Source organism: Schistocerca gregaria, chromosome 6, assembly GCF_023897955.1.
Source record: "Schistocerca gregaria isolate iqSchGreg1 chromosome 6, iqSchGreg1.2, whole genome shotgun sequence".
Taxonomy (NCBI): Eukaryota; Metazoa; Arthropoda; class Insecta; order Orthoptera; family Acrididae; genus Schistocerca; species Schistocerca gregaria.
In genome coordinates, this window is record NC_064925.1 from 270,390,862 (window position 1) to 270,409,862 (window position 19,001).

A 19,001-nucleotide genomic window follows, 5' to 3' on the forward strand; every position below is an offset into this window, starting at 1 on the left:
GCCACACCGCTATGGGCCACTAAAAGCTTGCATAGTGCCTGCTTGACTACCTAGGACCATGGCTTGGTGGGGTCTGCACCACACTGGAAAGCTACCATCAGCTGCTACCAATTCAGATCGGGACTCACTTCACCAGACCATGGTTTTCCAGTCGTGTGTGGTCCAACTGACAGTCATGAGCCCGGGAAAGGCGCAACACAGGCAGTTGGGACGGTCGACTGCTGCTTTAGCCCATTAACGCCTAATTTCGCCTCACTTTCGTACCGGATACGTTCGTCGTACGTCCCACATTGATTTCTGCATTTATTTTAAATAATGTTGCTTGTCTGTTAGCACTAATTAATCGATCGTTAAGCTAAGGTCGTCGGCCACTGCATTATCCATTGTGAGCATTAATGCCTACTGTGTTGTATTCTTGGCACACTCTTTGCTTTGTGAATCTCGGAGTGATGAATTCCCTAATTATGTCAGAAATGGAACTTACCTTACGTCTAGCTCCAAGCACCACCCCGCGTTCAAAGTCTATCAATTCCCGTCGTGCGGCTAAAATCACGTCGGAAACAATGTGCAACAGACCTGAGTACAAATGTCAGCTTCGCCAATGCGATGCCCTTTCATGCGTCGTGTGCACGATACTACCGTCATCTGTATATCTGCATACTGCTAACCCACGATTTTCGTCACCTCGTTGTATAAGGTAACGAACATTGGAATTATCCATAAGGTCTGCTAAAAATATAACTAACTGTGTCGTCCCTCGGATTTTACATAGCGGTGAAAATATTACATGAGTATAGCACATTAGATCATCATATCGTGATGCGTTCCCTACGTAGCGGATTATGTGTGTGATGTCTTGTGTCATCCAGAATTAGTTAAAAACAGTGTGCAACAGACTGGTCGGAAGAAGATTTTAGTTTGGTCGACGATAATGCAAAGGAGAAGTCCTGTTGCTAGGTAGCACAAGTGGGGAGTCTGTAGGCCCACAGTTTCAGAATACCGACTCCTCATCTGCTTCAGTCCGTATATCGTTGTTGGTGTTCTGGTCTTCAATCCAAAGACTGGTTTGATGCACCTCTCCATGCTACTCTATCTTGTAAAACCCTCTTTATCTCCAGATAACTATTGTAAGCTACACCCTTCGGAATCCTCTCACTGTATTCGTCTATTGGTCTCCCTCTACTGATTTTATCTCCAACTCTTCCCTAAAATACTACACTGGTGATCCCTTAATGCCTTAGAATGTGTCTTATGAACTGACTCCTTGTTCTAGTCAGGTTGTGTCACAAATTTCTTTCCTCATCACTTTTAGTCGCTACCTCCGCATTAGTTACATAATTTTCCCACCTAATCCTCAGCATTCTTCTGTAGAAACACATTAGCACTTTTATTCTTTTCTTGTCTGAAATATTTGTCGTCAATGTTCCACTCCCATACATGGCTACATCCTGACAAACATGATATGAAAAAATTGGCTACTACTTAAATTTATGTTCGATGTTAATAAATATCTCTCCCTCAGAAATGCTTTTAGTGCCATTTTAAGTCTTCATTTCATATCATCTCTATTTCGGCCATCATCAGTTATTTTGCTGCCCAAATAGAAAACTCAGCTACTGCTCTAAGTGTCACAATTCCTAAACAATTTCCCTCAGCATCGCCTGATTATATTCGACTCCATTCCAATATCCTTTTTTGCTTATGTTCATCTTGTATCCTCCTTTCAAGACACTGTACACTCAGGTTAACTGTTCCTCCAAGTATTTTCTGTCTCTGCAGCACAAACTTCGATGAGTGTCAACACTTCTGAGGCATTTATCCACGAAAGCCGTATTAAGCCTTATTTAGACAGAAGACACACTACGCGAGCGAGTGTAGCTACCGTCTTCAACCCCGCCACGCTCTCCCATCCTACTTAAGATGATGAATCAGAACTACGCTATCTTTCCGGACTGACCTCATTGATAAAAATCGGTAGAGTACGTGTGGCACTATATCAGCTTATTCTGTTTCTCGTTGAGCAGTACGTAATTTTACATCTCTCCTCTAATGGATTCTAGCATCAAATTCTTGTGATTTTAATAGGAATGTGGACTTGCTGCAAAGCTGCCTGGGCGTACTGTTGTTGGGGCAAAGTTTATCCGTCGGTACCGCGGCCTGCTTCGAGATGTTCCAAATTGCCACGGTCAGTGAACTAGTCTTATTTCTGTAATACCACTAATCTGATTGTGCATATAGTTTTTTGAGTAAGCATACTTAAAAACAGTATTTTTATTCTTCTATATATAACAATTAAAACAAATTTCACCATGAAACTGACGGTTACCAACATATTTGTTGCGATTATTATAATGGCTTATTTAAACTACCTGTCCAACAGGAATTCTTTTAAGAAACGACAATGAGCACATTGGTCTAGTATCACGGTTAAATCTGACGAGAAAAATAAACAAGCTTGTGACTGTTACTCGTAATTGAAAACTCAAATATATGTTAAGTGTTGTCCTAAAAACACAATAGCAGTTTATTTGTCTGCTTAATACTACTACCGGCCAAGCATTCTGTGTCAGTGCTTAAGTCATACGAGTTTTATGTTATGTACAGATGAAATAATGAGCAAATACTGTGACAGAGAGAAAGGTAACAAGAATTGTGGTGCAATAGGGCCTACAGAGGAAAATCGATTGTAGAAAAGTTTGTGATGTGAAAAAGGTCTTATTGGTAGGTAGTAGTCCTGGAAGGAGTATATGAAAATTAGAACAGAGGCCTTTCGAAGAAGATTATCATATTATTAGGTAAATGACGTAATTGTGAGTCGTGGCCTTTGGAAAAAGCATCGACATGAGCTGCATATAATGACAGTTGGAAGTGGTGGGGCACGTCGCTGAGAATACTTCCGAGTCCTTTGGAATCGGCATCTTGATACACAGTGTGTAAGGACAGTTAGAAGTGCTGTGAAATTTCACTGAGAATACTCCTCCCACTTATCTGAAATTCTTGTCTGTTTTTTATCAGTATGATAAACGCTGTGGGAAGTTTTCTGCGGTATGAGACGAGGCTGAGTTTGAGGACATGCGGAAAAGGAGATTAGCCCAGAAATACCTCACCCACTGGTCAAATCCATTATGATGTCCTTAACTTTTTATCCACTAGAACCTCAAAATAATTTTACATGCAGTGTTTCAGTTAGCGTATGGTAGTTAATGTTTTCTCTGGAGCCAGCAGATCATGTTTCTTTGTTTGGAATCATGTAATATTGACTTTACAAGATTAAGACTTAATCTGTTCATCAGCAACAAATTGTAGGATGTTTAGCCACCATCCAAGCAGTGGCTATTGATGATAGCTTTCCTTCAATTAGTATACTTGTGCCATCAGCGTATATTTGCAGTTTAGGACCAATCGACTAGCATCGTTGTAAGCTAATACAATGTATGTAGATTAATAACAGAAACAGACCCAATATTTATTCTTGGGTTACTCTATAAGTGACGTTTCCATATTCTTAGGATAGTTTCGTTCCAATGCGATAGTTTGCTAATGTGACACTCTGCTTGCTGGTAAGAAGGTAAAACTCCCATCCACATTTTAGTCAGCCTAGTGGAAATTTTTTACCGAAAAAGAGTCCTTGGCTGGAGAGTGCATACCACAAATATATTTTTGCTTTTCTTCTCTCACAGAACATAATTTGTAAGATCTTGTACAGCTTTCAGTGTGGAGAATCCTTTATAAAATTTGAAGTTACGAAGTTCTATTAAGAGAAATGAGTCCACATTTTATCATTGATAGCATCCTCACTGAATTTTTTAAAAGCTGGAAGGTATATCTCTAGGTTTTAGACGGGTTTGGTATGCGGTATGTTAATGTGTTAGGAACTATGGCCAGCCTCTATGTGATCCTTAAAAACATAGTTTGAGAGTAATGCTATCAAGTCAGCAATATATTTGAATACTTTGCTAAAAACACCGCCATAGTTACTACTTTTCAGAGGACCTGATAAATTTTAAAATCTCCTTAGGGATTGTATTTTTGACACCAGCGTCTGCTTGTGTTGCATGTTGTTTCCACCAAAATAAAGGTAAAGGATTTGTATTTGGTTGTTTCTTATTTCCTGTCGCAGTTAATAACTAGCCGCTGAACTTTGTGGCCAATTATTCCAGAGTGTGACCATTTGTCACACAACTACATCTTGGGAACATTGTGGAAAATGAATAGCTTTTTTTAATTGTTTAAAATAAGGTTGGAAAATTTTTTCGTTTTATTCTTCGATTTTGCTATTTTTCAGCATAGTGCATCTATTTTGTAACGGTGATACGAAACTGGGCAATTAGGCAATCTTGCTGGAATTAGAGTTTTGGTTGTTGGCTAAAGCTCATCTTCTAAATTAGGCAGAGCTCTGTTGGCCAAGACAACATAAATTAATCATTTAATGTCGGGAGTTGTTTATCTCCTGTCATTATAATTTTTTCAATGCTAAACATGAATCTTTTAGGCGAACTGGTTAACTAAACCAACATCATTAAAATGGAGTGAAATTATCCAAAAGCATTTTTTTGTCTTATAAATTTCTTCCGAGAGCTATTCTCATAGTCTCTATCCAAACACAATTATTACGTTACTGTTATAAAATTCCGTGATTAAATAGTGCTATTCTACCACGTAAAATTCAGTTGCCAGGATATATTACTTTTTAACATCATAATAAAAAATACTGTTTGTTGCTCTTATAAATCACTAAGGGAGGTGGGATCTACGAGCAAACTGTTCATGTTCGTTGCATAGTTTCCTTCGGTCATCGTAGAGAGTTATACCGTGGCAAATAATCCAATGTTAGACATCAGAAATCCTAGCCGCTATCTGACAGAAAACTGACACTAATGTCTCCACAAGCAATGGTTCTCCATACAAATCAGTCATTCGCAGCCCCTATTTGTGTATTTGGGGGGTTTTGTTGCATGTGATTTCGGCTTGTCCAGATAATTTCTCTGTACCTAACGTTTATATTGGAGGTATCAAATGCTATACTCAGTTAGTAGTTTCAACTTAAACATGCTAGCCACAACGGCAGTATACATATACACTTGCACATATGGTCAAGTGTTTATAGCATCAACTAACAGAATCAGTAATATCCAGCTTAAAGAATGTAAGAACGACTGTCGTCTGGGTAACAAGGGTAGATCAGCGATAGAACATCAGGTACTGGGGCAGGAAAGTATCAGATTTGGTTCTCCGTCAATATAGTTTTATTAAGGACCAATCGTTAGCGAGTTACGGTGTGTAGATAGGGCACAGAAATTCCTAAGTACGAAGACAGCTTTTACAAAAAGAAGAAGGACTCAAATTAAACAAATTGTGAGAGTCAGTGCTAAATGAAAATAGCTTCAATTATTTCGTATTATAACATCCAAAATACTCGTCATTGAGAGTGTGGGGAGTTTATGAAGTCTGATGACATTACATCCAGAATGCTGCATGAAAACGTATAAGCAGTTTGGCTTGCTGTCCTGACTTACATTTGAAACTATGGTGCCTTTATCACTTCTGGTGACGTCTCCTGCACTGAAGAGTAAATTCTGAGCACCAAACATGTCTTAGATAACAGCTGCATCACCAAGAATGATTCTACAGTTACGTCTCTGTCGGCTTATTGAAACAATCATTAACTGCTTTGTGAAAGTTAAAACATGTTCTGTTGGTGTCTGGCAAACTGTCAGTAATATGAGCTTGTGAGGTACGTAATATACTATCTTGGAATGGTACACATATTCAGGTAACTCTTCAAGACATGTAGGCCATCATTAATCTGCAGTACCTAAAACTTATCTCCATTCATATAAAAATTCATATATTAAAAATATAATATATATATATATATATATATTTATTTATTTATTGATATATTAATATCTATATATTAATTTTCAGTAATGAGAATTCTCACGTTTGCGTGGTAGGTACTAACTGATGTAGGATATTATGCACATACAGATCTGTTGGTACTTCTTTCCAACCCAACTGAATTTAGTCGGCATCACTCTCTGATAGATGACGTTTACCTGAAGCAAGACTTCCAGAATACACTAGAAATCAGTGGTTTATTATGCTAGGTACGCAGTTTTAATAGGTTCAATCTCACTTTTGGAGCCATTAATTTTATGTAATTTTTGTGAGGGTTTCAGTAACAGCCCCTTGCTCTCCCTCAAGGTCACTGCTTTTTCCATTCCCCCACCTCCCTCCTCATGGCATTCTCTAATGTTTCATATTCCCAGCCACCTTGTCTTTCTTCTGCATGTGTGTGTCTACATGTTTTATTTAAACTATTTAGAAACATTGTTGCTGCTACACTATATACAATTAGGGTCTGTGGAGCCCCATTATTTCGTACTTAAACAATTAGGCTGGAGCTCAAAGCACCCTCAGTTCTGACACTACCAGCTCATACCACATCTGCACAGCAAACGTTCATGGACTGAGAACCCGGATTGACAGAGGGCTTGCATCCCACTTCCCTGCTAGCGGCAACTACGAGCTAGGGACACTGAAGGAGTGGGGACGGCAGTAGACCGCTATTCACCCCCCCCCCTCCTTCTACCGCCAATCATTGGACATTCCCCTGCCGTATCTGAGGCAGGTTTCAGTGACCTATGAATGTGTTACATCTGCCTAAGCTGAAAAGAAGAACCACCCCTACATTTCTTTGCAAACAGCCACCTCAGCTGAGAAGAAGGGTCACATTTGGAGTAAGCCTGCCTTTGCATCCCTAATAAAAGGTCAGCGTGTGTGTGGTGTGGTCAATTGATCGTGACTGTGCTAAATATGTGACGAAATAAGCGTCAAATGAAAAAAACTACAAAGAACGGAACTTGTCTAGCTTGAAGTGGGAAACCAATTGACGCTATGGTTGGCCCGTTAGATGGCGGTCCCATAGGTCAAACGGATATCAGCTGCGCTTTCATAAATAGGAACCCCCCTTTTTATTACATATTCGTGTAGTACTTAAAGAAATATGAATGGTTTAGTTAAACCACATTTTTCGCTTTGTGATAGATGACGCTGTAATAGTCAGAAACATATAGCTCACAATTTTAGACGAACAGTTGGTAACAGGTTGTTGTTGTTGTTGTGGTCTTCAGTCCTGAAACTGGTTTGATGCAGCTCTCCATGCTACTATATCCTGTGCAAGCTTCTACATCTCCCAGTACCTACTGCAACCTACATCCTTCTGAATCTGTTTAGTGTAGTCGTCTCTTGGTCTCCCTCTACGATTTTTACTCTCACGCTGCCCTCCAATACTAAATTGGTGATCCCTTGTTGTCTCAGAACATGTCCTACCAACCGATACCTTCTTCTGGTCAAGTTGTGCCACAATCTTCTCTTCTCCCCAATCCGATTCAATACTTCCTCATTAGTTATATGATCTACCCATCCAATCTTTAGCATTCTTCTGTAGCACCACATTTCGAAAGCTTCTGTTCTCTTCTTTTCCGAACTATTTATCGTCCATGATTCAGTTCCATACATGGCTACACTCCATACAAATACTTTCAGAAATGACTTCCTGACACTTAAATCTGTACTCGATGTTAACAAACTTCTCTTCTTCAGAAACGCTTTCCTTGCCATTACCAGTCTACATTTTATATCCTCTCTACTTCGACCATCACAGTTATTTTGCTCCCCAAATAGCAAAACTCCTTTACTACTTTCAGTGTCTCACTTCCTAATCTAATTCCCTCAGCATCACCCGACTTAATTCGACTACATTCCATTATCCTCGTTTTGCTTTTGTTGATGGTCATCTTATATCCTCCTTTCAAGACACTATCCATTCCGTTCAACTGCTCTTCCAAGTCCTTTGCTGTCTCTGACAGAATTACCGTCTCATCGGCGAACCTCAAAGTTTTTATTTCTTCTCCATGGACTTTAATACCTACTCCGAATTTTTCTTTTGTTTCCTTCACTGCTTGCTCAATATACAGATTGAATAACATTGGGGATAGGCTACAGCCCTGTCTCACTCCCTTCCCAACCACTGCTTCCCTTTCATGTCCCTCGACTCTTATAACTGCCATTTGGTTTCTGTACAAATTTTAAATAGCCTTTCGCTCCCTGTATTTTATCCCTGCCACCTTCAGAATTTGAAAGAGAGTATTCCAGTCAACATTGTCAAAAGGTTTCTCTAAGTCTACAAATGCTAGAAACGTAGGTTTGCCCTTCCTTAATCTAGCTTCTAAGATCAGTCGTAGGGTCAGTATTGCCTCACGTGTTCCAACATTTCTACGGAATCCAAACTGATCTTCCCTGAGGTCGGCTTCTACAGGTAGGTTTTTTAAATTAAAATACAGAACGTTGGTACGTTTGAACGTTTTATTTCGAATGTTTGAATGTGATAAATGCACCTCTGTGAATTTTTCATTTCTGAGAACGCATGCTGTTGCAACGTAATTATCTATAAATGCTCAAAATGATGTCCGTCAACTGTAATAGATATATATATATATATATATATATATATATATATATATATATATATATATATATATATATATATGTGTGTGTGTGTGTGTGTGTGTGTGTGTGTGTGTGTGTGTGTGTGTGTGTGTCGTATTTCATTTTAAACCCTATAATGTATATATCAATGCAATCAGAAAAGACTATAGAGTTTAATAAAGTCGTAAAAATTTCGGTTTTTACACAATTAATAAGTAAACTGTTAATTAAGTATAAGGGGTGTGGTATGTCTAAACGTGCTAACAGAGATGAAGGAGAATAACAACTAGACTGACAGTATGAAATTTGCATACAGTCTCAGTATCTCTTCAGGGCACAAGAACATGGCGACCACAACGACGAGGCAGACATTCGTTAGTGAATATAAGACGTTTTGACAGGTATTATGATGGGTAAGAGGAAGGCAGTTGGAGGGAGACCAGTCACTCAGAAAAACATTTCAGTCTCCTACCGAAGCTGTTGAACGAACTACATTAGCAATGCAAATGACCAATACAAATGGTGGAAAAGTTACAAATGTTAAATGTCTCAGCAACACTGATATAGAGAGGGCATACAGTGTCAATACTGGATGCCCGACTAATTTGGTTGCATAACATACCAACGTAGCGAAGCACTCACATGATTTGGAAGTAAATAATTTGGAATAACACATGGATCACTAAATTAAAAACTTCGAAACGTGGTGAGTACTGAGTGCCGCAACATTTTATGACTAATGTATGAATTACAGACGTATCACAACAGAACGAATGTTGACCACATAAACAGGAAATACAAAAAATATTAAGCCAAAGTTAGAGGCAAATGTATTTGGTAATGCTGTTAATGACATTCAGCATGTGAATATTGACAACCAAACACTGCAGCATACTTATTAAAATCATACTAAAAAAATTTTAGAGTCATGAAGACTTCTCATAGCATCAGCAAAGTAAATACTGCTGATATGTACGAAATAACACCCACAATTTCAGAGCTCAGAGGAATATGTATTATCGAACTGTTATTGAGAATGTAATTCGAAAGATATTAGGCTTTATTCATGGGAGAATAAGGATTCCAAATAAAATTAAGAGATATATAAAATTTAGTTGGGCTTTACCTGAAAAAATACCAAAATCTGAGTTGCGGCTGCAAATGTGATGAACTAATTGCTGGAAGCAATGATGAACTGTTGCCCATAGAACCTGCGAAATAATGATGGCAGTCAGTTTTATGATTAGATAGTTCATGGCAGTTTTGTCTACACAAACATTAAAAATTCTCTCAAGTGAAAGCGTCACGGAATGTATGAGCACAGCACATTTGCGAAAGTATTTTAATCCTCACAAGTAAAAAGATGGACAGATATTCTTTCATAAATAGTTCAGAAGAGTAGCCAAACCATTATATCTAGCAACAAATGCTAAATAAACTGACGTTCATGACAATGAGCTTGTAATTACTGTATACAATCATATTAAAATAGCAGAATAACACGAAGAGAATTATAATGTAGATGGTTTGGTACGTGTTTAAAAATACAGAATTGATATCGAGATATCATACCTACGAGTCTGATCAATAGGATTAGTTACAATGTCCACGGTGCAGCAGATTAATCCGAGAACATACATTCTTAAGAATAGCAGAAGTAACGAAGTAGCTCTAATTTTCTACACTGATGAATTCAAAATAAACATCTAATGAGACATGTTTCTCAAAGAACATGTCGTGGCACTTTAAGAGAGCAATGTGTTCGTACAGTGGTTTGGTTTCTCTTCGTCACACGACTGTGGAATTAATGTCAAAGACGTGGTATACAATCAGGCTCATAATCCGGAAAGTAGCATGACTTGTCTGGCGGGAAGCGCATAATACATGATTGTGGAAGTATTCTTAACAAGCTACCTGTAGAACTACACATTATAACTGATATGGACAAGGAACAGCAATGGAAAAACGATTAGCACATCGTGATAAATGAATTAATCTGTTGGATAAATCTTTCAGAGACCGCTATAGTTCATACCCTGCAAGTGAAACTCCTGATAAAAAATACAGTTGATTAAGCTTAGTGAATACGTGCAAGAAAAGATGCTGGAATTATAAAGGTATAGCTGCAGTTTCTGTTGACAAAGCAGTGGGTTCTAAACTTAAATTGCCTCCAGCGATCACTTTTCAGCAGGTCATGAACGGCTCTCATCATGCATTAAAAGACACCCAAGACGGTTTAAACATATGCATATAATCTTTCCGATGCTAAACATGCCGTTGAACCAAAAGGACTAAGGAGAATACACGTTTAAATCCTTTGGCTTCTACCAATACCTCAGATATCGTGTACACTTCTTCCATTCGTAATGCTATCACTAGGAAGGGCGCTGACACTGGGGCGCAATGGGGTCGGGGGTTAGGGGGAGGAGCCCTAAGCACCCCATATTTTTCTCAGGGATAGGAAAAAGTATTGTGTATCAGGTCCTTTTCTTTCTAAAACACAAGATGTTAAAGTAGAGGTTATGTAGGCTTTAACAGGGTCAGAACTGGAATATTTTTGTGACTACTTGGAAGTCGGCATTCTTCGTTCAAAATGTTAAAAATACTCTATATTTCCTGTTCTAGTCTCCCGCTCCCTACAAGCTACCTCACCGCGGCAATAGGGAGCAAAACGTTGAGCTATTTCGTCATTAGCCGGAGGAGCAGCAGTTATTACATAAACAACAGAAAATGTGAAAATTTGGCAAGAATAGCTAGATGAGACGAAGAGGTACAATAGGATGTTGCAATTTGTAGCCGTTGGAAAATGAACCACACTGCTGACATGGACTGGGCTGTTGATTAGAAATTATAATAATAAATAGGCACATACAACTCATAATTAACCGATCAGTTTAAAGTCATCAAAAAGTTCCACATTCAAGATTTTATGGAGTGTTTGTACACACTAGGCAGCCGATACATCTACATTCACCAGTCTATTTTTAGCTGATGTGTCATACACTCAGACTTTAGAATAAGTATCTTCAGTTCTACTTATAAATTACTTTCCATCATCTGGTTTAAGTAAAGGAGATAGACGTATTGCATTGACTGGTTTGGGAACCACAAATGGATTCTGAATATCACATCATAAAACTGTAAACTATGTCTAGGAGATGCTAAATTTGTGTGAATACCTTAGGACCATATAATATTGATGTTTTAAAACAGTTTATTAGAAGGGTACATGATATATGTAAACGTCAATGTGCTTAAAAGACAGTGAAAGGAACAAGAGACTTTTGACAGAAAGCTTCTGCACAATATCTGTTGGGTTTCTCAAAGGGCCATGCAGTTTAATCTGAATCTACTCTATTTGTGTCAAAATGTAATATTTAGAAGCATTCATGTTTTCAGTCGTAAACTATTCTCACGATCTATGGATTCTTCGTTGTAGTTGGCCTAGGATATAAAAAGACTGAGGTATCAGCTAAAACCAGCTAAAACCATACCTTCCAATAACTGTCAGGGTATTACCCAATATCAGGTTAAATATTGTAGATAAGATGGACATTTATTTTCAAGAAATTATAACACATTCAACCAACAGTGTACCAAATAGCAGCAGAAACACAAGGTGCTAATACAGAGGAACTAAATCTTCCATAAGTTTCTAGGCTTGAAACCACTCAATCATATCATGTAGTTTAACTGGTCTAATAGACCATGTCGAACGGATTATATGCCAATAATTATTCTCACACAAGAATTTGCATCAGCAACATTTAATAACAAAGATGAGGTTAGAACTGTAATTTTCCATCAAGGTGATTTAACTATTCGAAGCAACATCATCTCACACTTGGAAGGAAAAGTTGTGAAAACAGATGGGCGCTCACTACATTCTGTCTCACACATAATGGCTTTGCATTCCTGTTTCAGGAAAATGTAGAGACGCTAAATGGTGTAGAAATTGATAGCATGTGGAATGTAGGGATGACATCAACCCTCTTTTATATCGATAGTGGACCTGAATGGCTTGTGAAACGCTGGTTGAATCGCCGAAAAGAAGATGCAATATTAAAAGCCTAACATAAACTCATTACTGAATGTGTAACACTCAAACGTATTGTTGGTTGTTCAGAAACTTGAAAAAGTATTCTAATCACTCTAAAACAAGAACTCTTACATAGCACACGCTCATTGGGCATTTTTATCACAATAGCCATACACCAACACGATATCGATCTTTTCCGCAATTGGTAAACAGTCCATTTTAACACGGGTAATGTATCACGAAGCAAATACTGTCCGCACTGGCGGAATGTTATGTGATACCACGTAATTATACGTTTGTGACTATTACAGCGCCATCTATCACAAAGCGAAGAAAGAGGTCCAACTAAAACATTCATATTTCTGGGGTTTCTATTTAAAACAAACGCAGTTGGTATCCGTTTGACCTATGGCAGTACCATCTAGCGGGCGAGCCATAGTGCCATCTGGTTTCCCCCTTAAAGCTAGACGAATTCTTTCTTTGTAGTTTCTTCGTTCGACGAGTGAAATATTTGGCCCGGTCACGATCAATGGACCACCCTGTATACCGCCTGCTAGTGAGCCTGTGCACAAGCCGTGGGGAGTGAATGCTCGTATTCCCTGCCGGCCGTAGCGTTGTTGGTTCCAAATAATCCTGTGGGCCTTAACGCTGTTCTCTGAAGTTAAGTGCAATTTTGGAATCATTCTGAGTCATCATGTCCGTTAGTTAAGTGAGGCTGCTTTGTTAATATTAGCGTTTCTGTAAGTTATTTTACTGGTTGAGTTATTACTAGCCATTCATATTTACCACCTATGTTAATCATTTTTGTATCTTTAATGAATGTTCAACTTGTTACTTTTCCTTTGTGCCAGTTTTGCGTCCTTGGTTTGCCCACTTTGTGTTTTTAGTATAAGCGTGTTTCTTCGTGGCCCTTTATGTGGGCAGTTCAGTTTTATTAAGCTTTAAGATCGTTGTTTTTAATGAAGTTGTTGTTTTATGTGGTTGTGTAGCTTTGGGTTGGAAGTATATAGTGTTACTAGTCTTTTGAGATATGTTTAATCAAGAATGAATGCTTATGTTTGATTATTTCGTAGTGCCTACTATCTATGATTTTGCGTTGCGGACATAAAATATGATTCTTATTCGTGTTTGTATAATTCAATGAAAGTGAAGATTTGTGTATTGCATCAGGAAGTGGGCAAATGTCCGAATTGAAGTTTATAATAACATCTGTTTTGAGTCAAATTAAAACTGTAAAACAATCACAAGCTTGTCAATCGCTAGTGATCCCAGGCTTCCTATTTCCTTTAAATGACTGTGGCGGGATTGAAATTTTTGATTTTCTAAGGAATTTAGTAGTACCACGACTCAGTAAGTTTCACTAAGCTACGTAATTGGCTGTGACACATCATCCGAAATTTACTTTTGTCCTTCAGTTCTGCACACCAGTGTATATTGTTATTTAGCACACACACACACACACACACACACACACACACACACACACACACACACACACACTGCATTTTTTTTCCTTGCTGGTGATGTCAACAATACGAGATTAGGTTTCAGACATATCTCAATCCACATGTGATAGTATATGTTTCCAGAGAATTTGTTAGTTAACACAAACTGGATAGCTTTGTCTTTCCACAATGTTTGTAATTGTATTGCATGAGTACATTCTAATACATGCTGTGCATAAAGCAAATTCAGCATCAGTTTTGAAATGAATAATGCCTAAGGAAATAATTTTATTACCCTGGCTCCTTGTTCTTATTTACACAGAAAAACCGGTACTTTAAATCCCAAAGTATAACACATTAGCGTAAAGAATGAGTTACTTAAAGGAACTGGAAGAATTATATGGTCAAAAAATAATTCAGGTGAAATACAACTTTGTCAGTGAAGTGATGTTAATAGAGGACTATGTATTATCACTTGAAAGCCATTTGTCAGTTGCACAATACATTTACACATATTCCTGTAGGAGCATATGATGTGGAGCGGATAGATGCTAGACGCCTGATACAGTCACATACTATCCCAAATTATCGTAAGAAAACTACGTTCCTCCCCCAGGTGCTGCTGCTGTAAGTATTCCCAAGGCACACGCAGCCAGTAGTTGCCATAAGCAGTGCAACCCCTAAGTCAATCAGAAGGTTTTGGCCTGCGCTTCCACTGTGCGGCTCTGGCGTCTGATGCCTGTTTCAGCACTCATGCTTCTGTCTTCTTCAATGTAATGTTTAAATCAGTATTAAATTTAGGGCATGCAGCTCCTACCTGTTTACAACCGACCAGTAGCTGTGCTCCTAAAGTGTTAAAATAAAACAGATGGGCACACACAGATGGAACAGAGAGAGTCAGGGGAATGGTGGGTGTTAGGAGATGGAGAAATTTTGAGAGGGTGGCCTGAGAGGGTGTCTTTGGCAGGTTGACTAAGTGGTCATAGTGAGGAGAAAGGAGTTGAAGAGTGTATTTTGAAACCATTATTACATTGACGTAGATGAATTCAGTGGTTAGCTCCAATAGGCAGAGTATAAGTGCTGTTGTTTTCATATAATCTGTTTTAATAATCCTGGATACTTCTGGTTGTTAGTCGTTCAAGAAGTCTCTTACCAGAAGCATTTAAGTGCAAACCACGTCGTATAACCTGCAACCAAATAAGGATTAAATAAACATCCACACAGATGTTGAACAACTTAATATCTTGAAAAACGCTCAAATTCCTGTTATATCATGTTATGCACAACAGTTATTCCAAGACTAAATGTATTGCTCAAAGAGTGACACAAACGCCACATGTAGCACTCTCTGTGATGTGCGTCATGTCTTTTTAAGTTCTGTAATTGAGTTTCTGGTCCAAACATTTGCTTGAACACTCTAACATTTTTACGAACGTGTGACCCTTACCGAGATCTTTCCCAAAAATTCCTAAATCACCAATGACCTCTCTGAGCTAAGCATATAACAAACACATAACAAATAGTTATATGATAGGCATCTTCCAGATATTAATAGAACAGTCTTGGCATTCCCCTTCCATGTTAACTACCCTGAAAAAAGGCTTTGGTCCTCTTGACACTCTCTCTTCTTACCTGAGCTTGCACATTGTGCTCTAAACTAGTTTCTGTTGAATGGTCAGTGAAAAACTTGGAGATGAAGGTATTAGGCCTTATGAAGCATCTCTGATGTTTCCGCTGATTTGGAATAATTTCTGTAAGTCATTCTTCTGGTCTAGCCTTAATTTTGCTACTGGTTGCTTTGAAATGCCATACAACTAGAACTCTTCCACAGAGCATACTGACACTTCAGCTGCGTTACTGAGCAACATATGAAGTGTAGAAGAGGTCAATACTACTGTATAAATAGTACCAATGTTACATGAAGAGAAACAGAGACCTCAACCACATTTCTACTTGAAACAAGTTATTCACAAATTTTTATGTGATACAAACTGACATTGTGGTCCTGTATAAAATAAAACCACTTCTAGCTACACTTCGCCACCCATTCAATAAATTAAATTTTGTTCGTCCTTTGTAGCACCTCTTCATCTCTTTCTCGTCGTTCGCTCCCCATTACGATTTGTATTTCCAGTACAATCTTCTTTTGTCCCATCGTCATGCTAATTTTACTTAACGTGCTCAATTTTAGGCTTCTTTATTCTTCTTTCGCGGTTCTCCATGGAGCTATCTGTCCTACTTCACTAATATTTATTATACTTCTGTTATCAGTGTTACCAGCTCCTTTTAATGTTTCACAATTTGAAAGCTATGTTTATAGCGAATTGTAATATTCGGTATTTTCGGATAGCCATTATTGTAGATATTATTATTTATTTCATTATTCTTATTGGTACTGTCACCTTAATGTAACTTTCCTGTACAGCAATGTTACATACACAGTGCTTTAAGTTAGCATAGTCGGTTTGAAATTGTTTTAGATATGTTTTCGATGGACACTTCTTAGATGTGTCAGAGAGGCAAATAGAATAATACGAAATGCAAAACTGATGAGAAGTTTCAATCTTGTTCACAGAAGCTGCTCACTGTTGTACTTTTGTACTGAAGTGCTAACTGATTAAATGTCTGTTTTATGTAATGCATTATTTAATTTTCTTATAATTAATAACAGAGTGCTGATGGTCTGCAACAAATTGGGAAGTTTGGTACTCACTTGTTCACCATCCTTGCGGAGCTCTTCATTTACTGCTGGTTTGGGGATGAGCTCATTACTGAAGTGAGTTGATTTTAAAAATATAAAAGCGCACCGACTTAACACTTAATTCATCACGTACCACTGTTGCAGAGCACATTTCCGTTTATAGTGACATACACACCACAGGGTGCATGAAACTGCACTAACTATAATTTTATCGAGTCTTTTGGACTTGTAGTATGAGAACTTTATTGATTTTCACAAATATAAACATGTTTCAAAGAAATTCACTTCAGATAACCGACCATATTCTGTAATGAAACCTTCAATTGGGTTATCACAAATGTAAATCACTTTGTTATGGTCACATCGGAAAAGTATGCAACAACAATCATTGATCCTTCTAACATCACGAACTAGCAGAGACCATTTTTAATGCGTATTATATTGTATGTAACTAATGAGGCCATAACACAATGTCTGAAAAAATTGAAATAACATGATTTACTAGTTAATGTAACATTCATCTAAACTTTGGCGGAGACCACAGTGGCCAATAGACTCAAGTCAGTTAGTTTCGTAGATCATATTCACAGTAAACATTATGTTGTTGCATGTATCATCAGTGCACACAGTTTCTTAGTCGGTCTTTATTTCTTATAAATACTTTTCCCAATATGTTACAAGCTATATGTATTTTGTTCATATTTGCTATATTATAGGCTGACATCGCACCCATGACCCAGACTAGTCCACGTTCGAATCTCTGGAAGGGGAATACCAAAGTTCAGATGGCTATAAGAAATATACTGAACAAGCATCGAGAGGAGAGTGTTGTTGGACGGGGAATGTTAGAGGTTTGAGAGTGGAGCAGACGCTACGACATCTTTAAAGGGAAATGTTAAGAGAGACACTACAAAATATGAAAAGGGAAATACTAAGACTCACTCATAGTGTGGGCCAGTGAAGTGAAAAGCAGAGAAGAGAAGGATTTCGTGTCAGTTGCTTATAGGGCAACGTTAGCAGAAGCAGAAAATGGTATAACGGGAGTAGGATTAGTTATGAATGAGAAGGTGGGGCACAGAGTGAATATCTGTGAACAGTGCAGTGATAGGGTTGTGCATGTGAGAATCGACAATAAACCAACACCGATAATGACAGTTCAATTATACATGCCAACATTGCAACATAGAAAAAGTGTATGAGGACACAGAATGGGATATTCAGTACAAACGGAGATGAAAATCTATCAGTCATTGGCGCCTGGAATGCGGTTGTACGTGAGGGAGACCCGAAGAAAGAGTTACGAGAGGATACGGACTTGGTAGTACGGATGAGAGAGAAGAATGACTAGCTTAGTCCACCTTAAATTTCAGCTAGGAATAGCGATTACTTTCTTAAAGAATCACAAGGGGCGGACGTATGGAAGGAAAAGACGTGAGGATACAGAAACATTTCTGTTAGATAACATCATAATCAGTCAGAGATTCCGAAATTAGGTAATGGATTGTAAGGCGTATCAAGAAACAGATGTAGACTGAGATCACAATTCAGCAGCGATGAAGAGTACCTTGACGTTTATGTGATTAGTCAAGAAAAATTGGTGCATAGAGGACTGGGATACAGTACTAAGGAATGAAAAGCAACGCGGGATGTTCTCTAAGACTATAAGTACTGCGATAACGACTAACTCAGTAGGCTGTTAAGTCGAAGAGAAATGGACAAATCGAAAAAGGGCAATCACAGAAATTGGAAATACCTACATAAGTACAAAGATGAAAACAGCAAAAAAAAAAAAAACATGGGTAACAGAAGAAATATTTAAGTTGGTCGATGAAAGAAGAAAGTACAAAATGATCAGGGAATGTCTGGAATACAGGCGATATAAGTCACTTAAGAATCAAATAAAAACGAAGCAGGAAAGCTATGAAGAAACGGCTGTATGAAAATCATCTTAATTATCTTCGTCATCATCATTTAAGACTGATTATGCCTTTCAGCGTTCAGTCTGGAGCATAGCCCACTTATAAAATTCCTCCATGATCCTCTATTCACTGTTAACATTGGTGCCTCTTCTGATGTTAAACCTATTACTTCAAAATCATTCTTAACCGAATCCAGGTACCTTCTCCTTGGTCTGCCCAGAGTCCTTCTACCCTCTACTGCTGAACCCATGAGTCTCTTGGGTAACCTTGCTTCTCCCATGCATGTAACATGACCCCACCATCTAAGCCTGTTCGCCCTGACTGCTACATCTATTGGGTTCATTCCCAGTTTTTCTTTGATTTCCTCATTCTGCACACTCTTCTGCCATTTTTCCCATCTACTA

General features: G+C 38.2%; 1 protein-coding gene across 1 annotated transcript in view; it reads left to right on the forward strand.

The window, feature by feature from the left end:
- LOC126278832 (odorant receptor Or2-like) overlaps nt 1–19,001 on the forward strand; it is a 61,615-nt gene that overhangs the window by 24,826 nt on the left and 17,788 nt on the right. The window contains exons 3-4 of the mRNA XM_049979108.1: nt 2,086–2,185; nt 16,649–16,753. Of these exons, the coding sequence (XP_049835065.1) occupies nt 2,086–2,185; nt 16,649–16,753 (205 nt within the window). The remainder of the gene's footprint in view (nt 1–2,085; nt 2,186–16,648; nt 16,754–19,001) is intronic.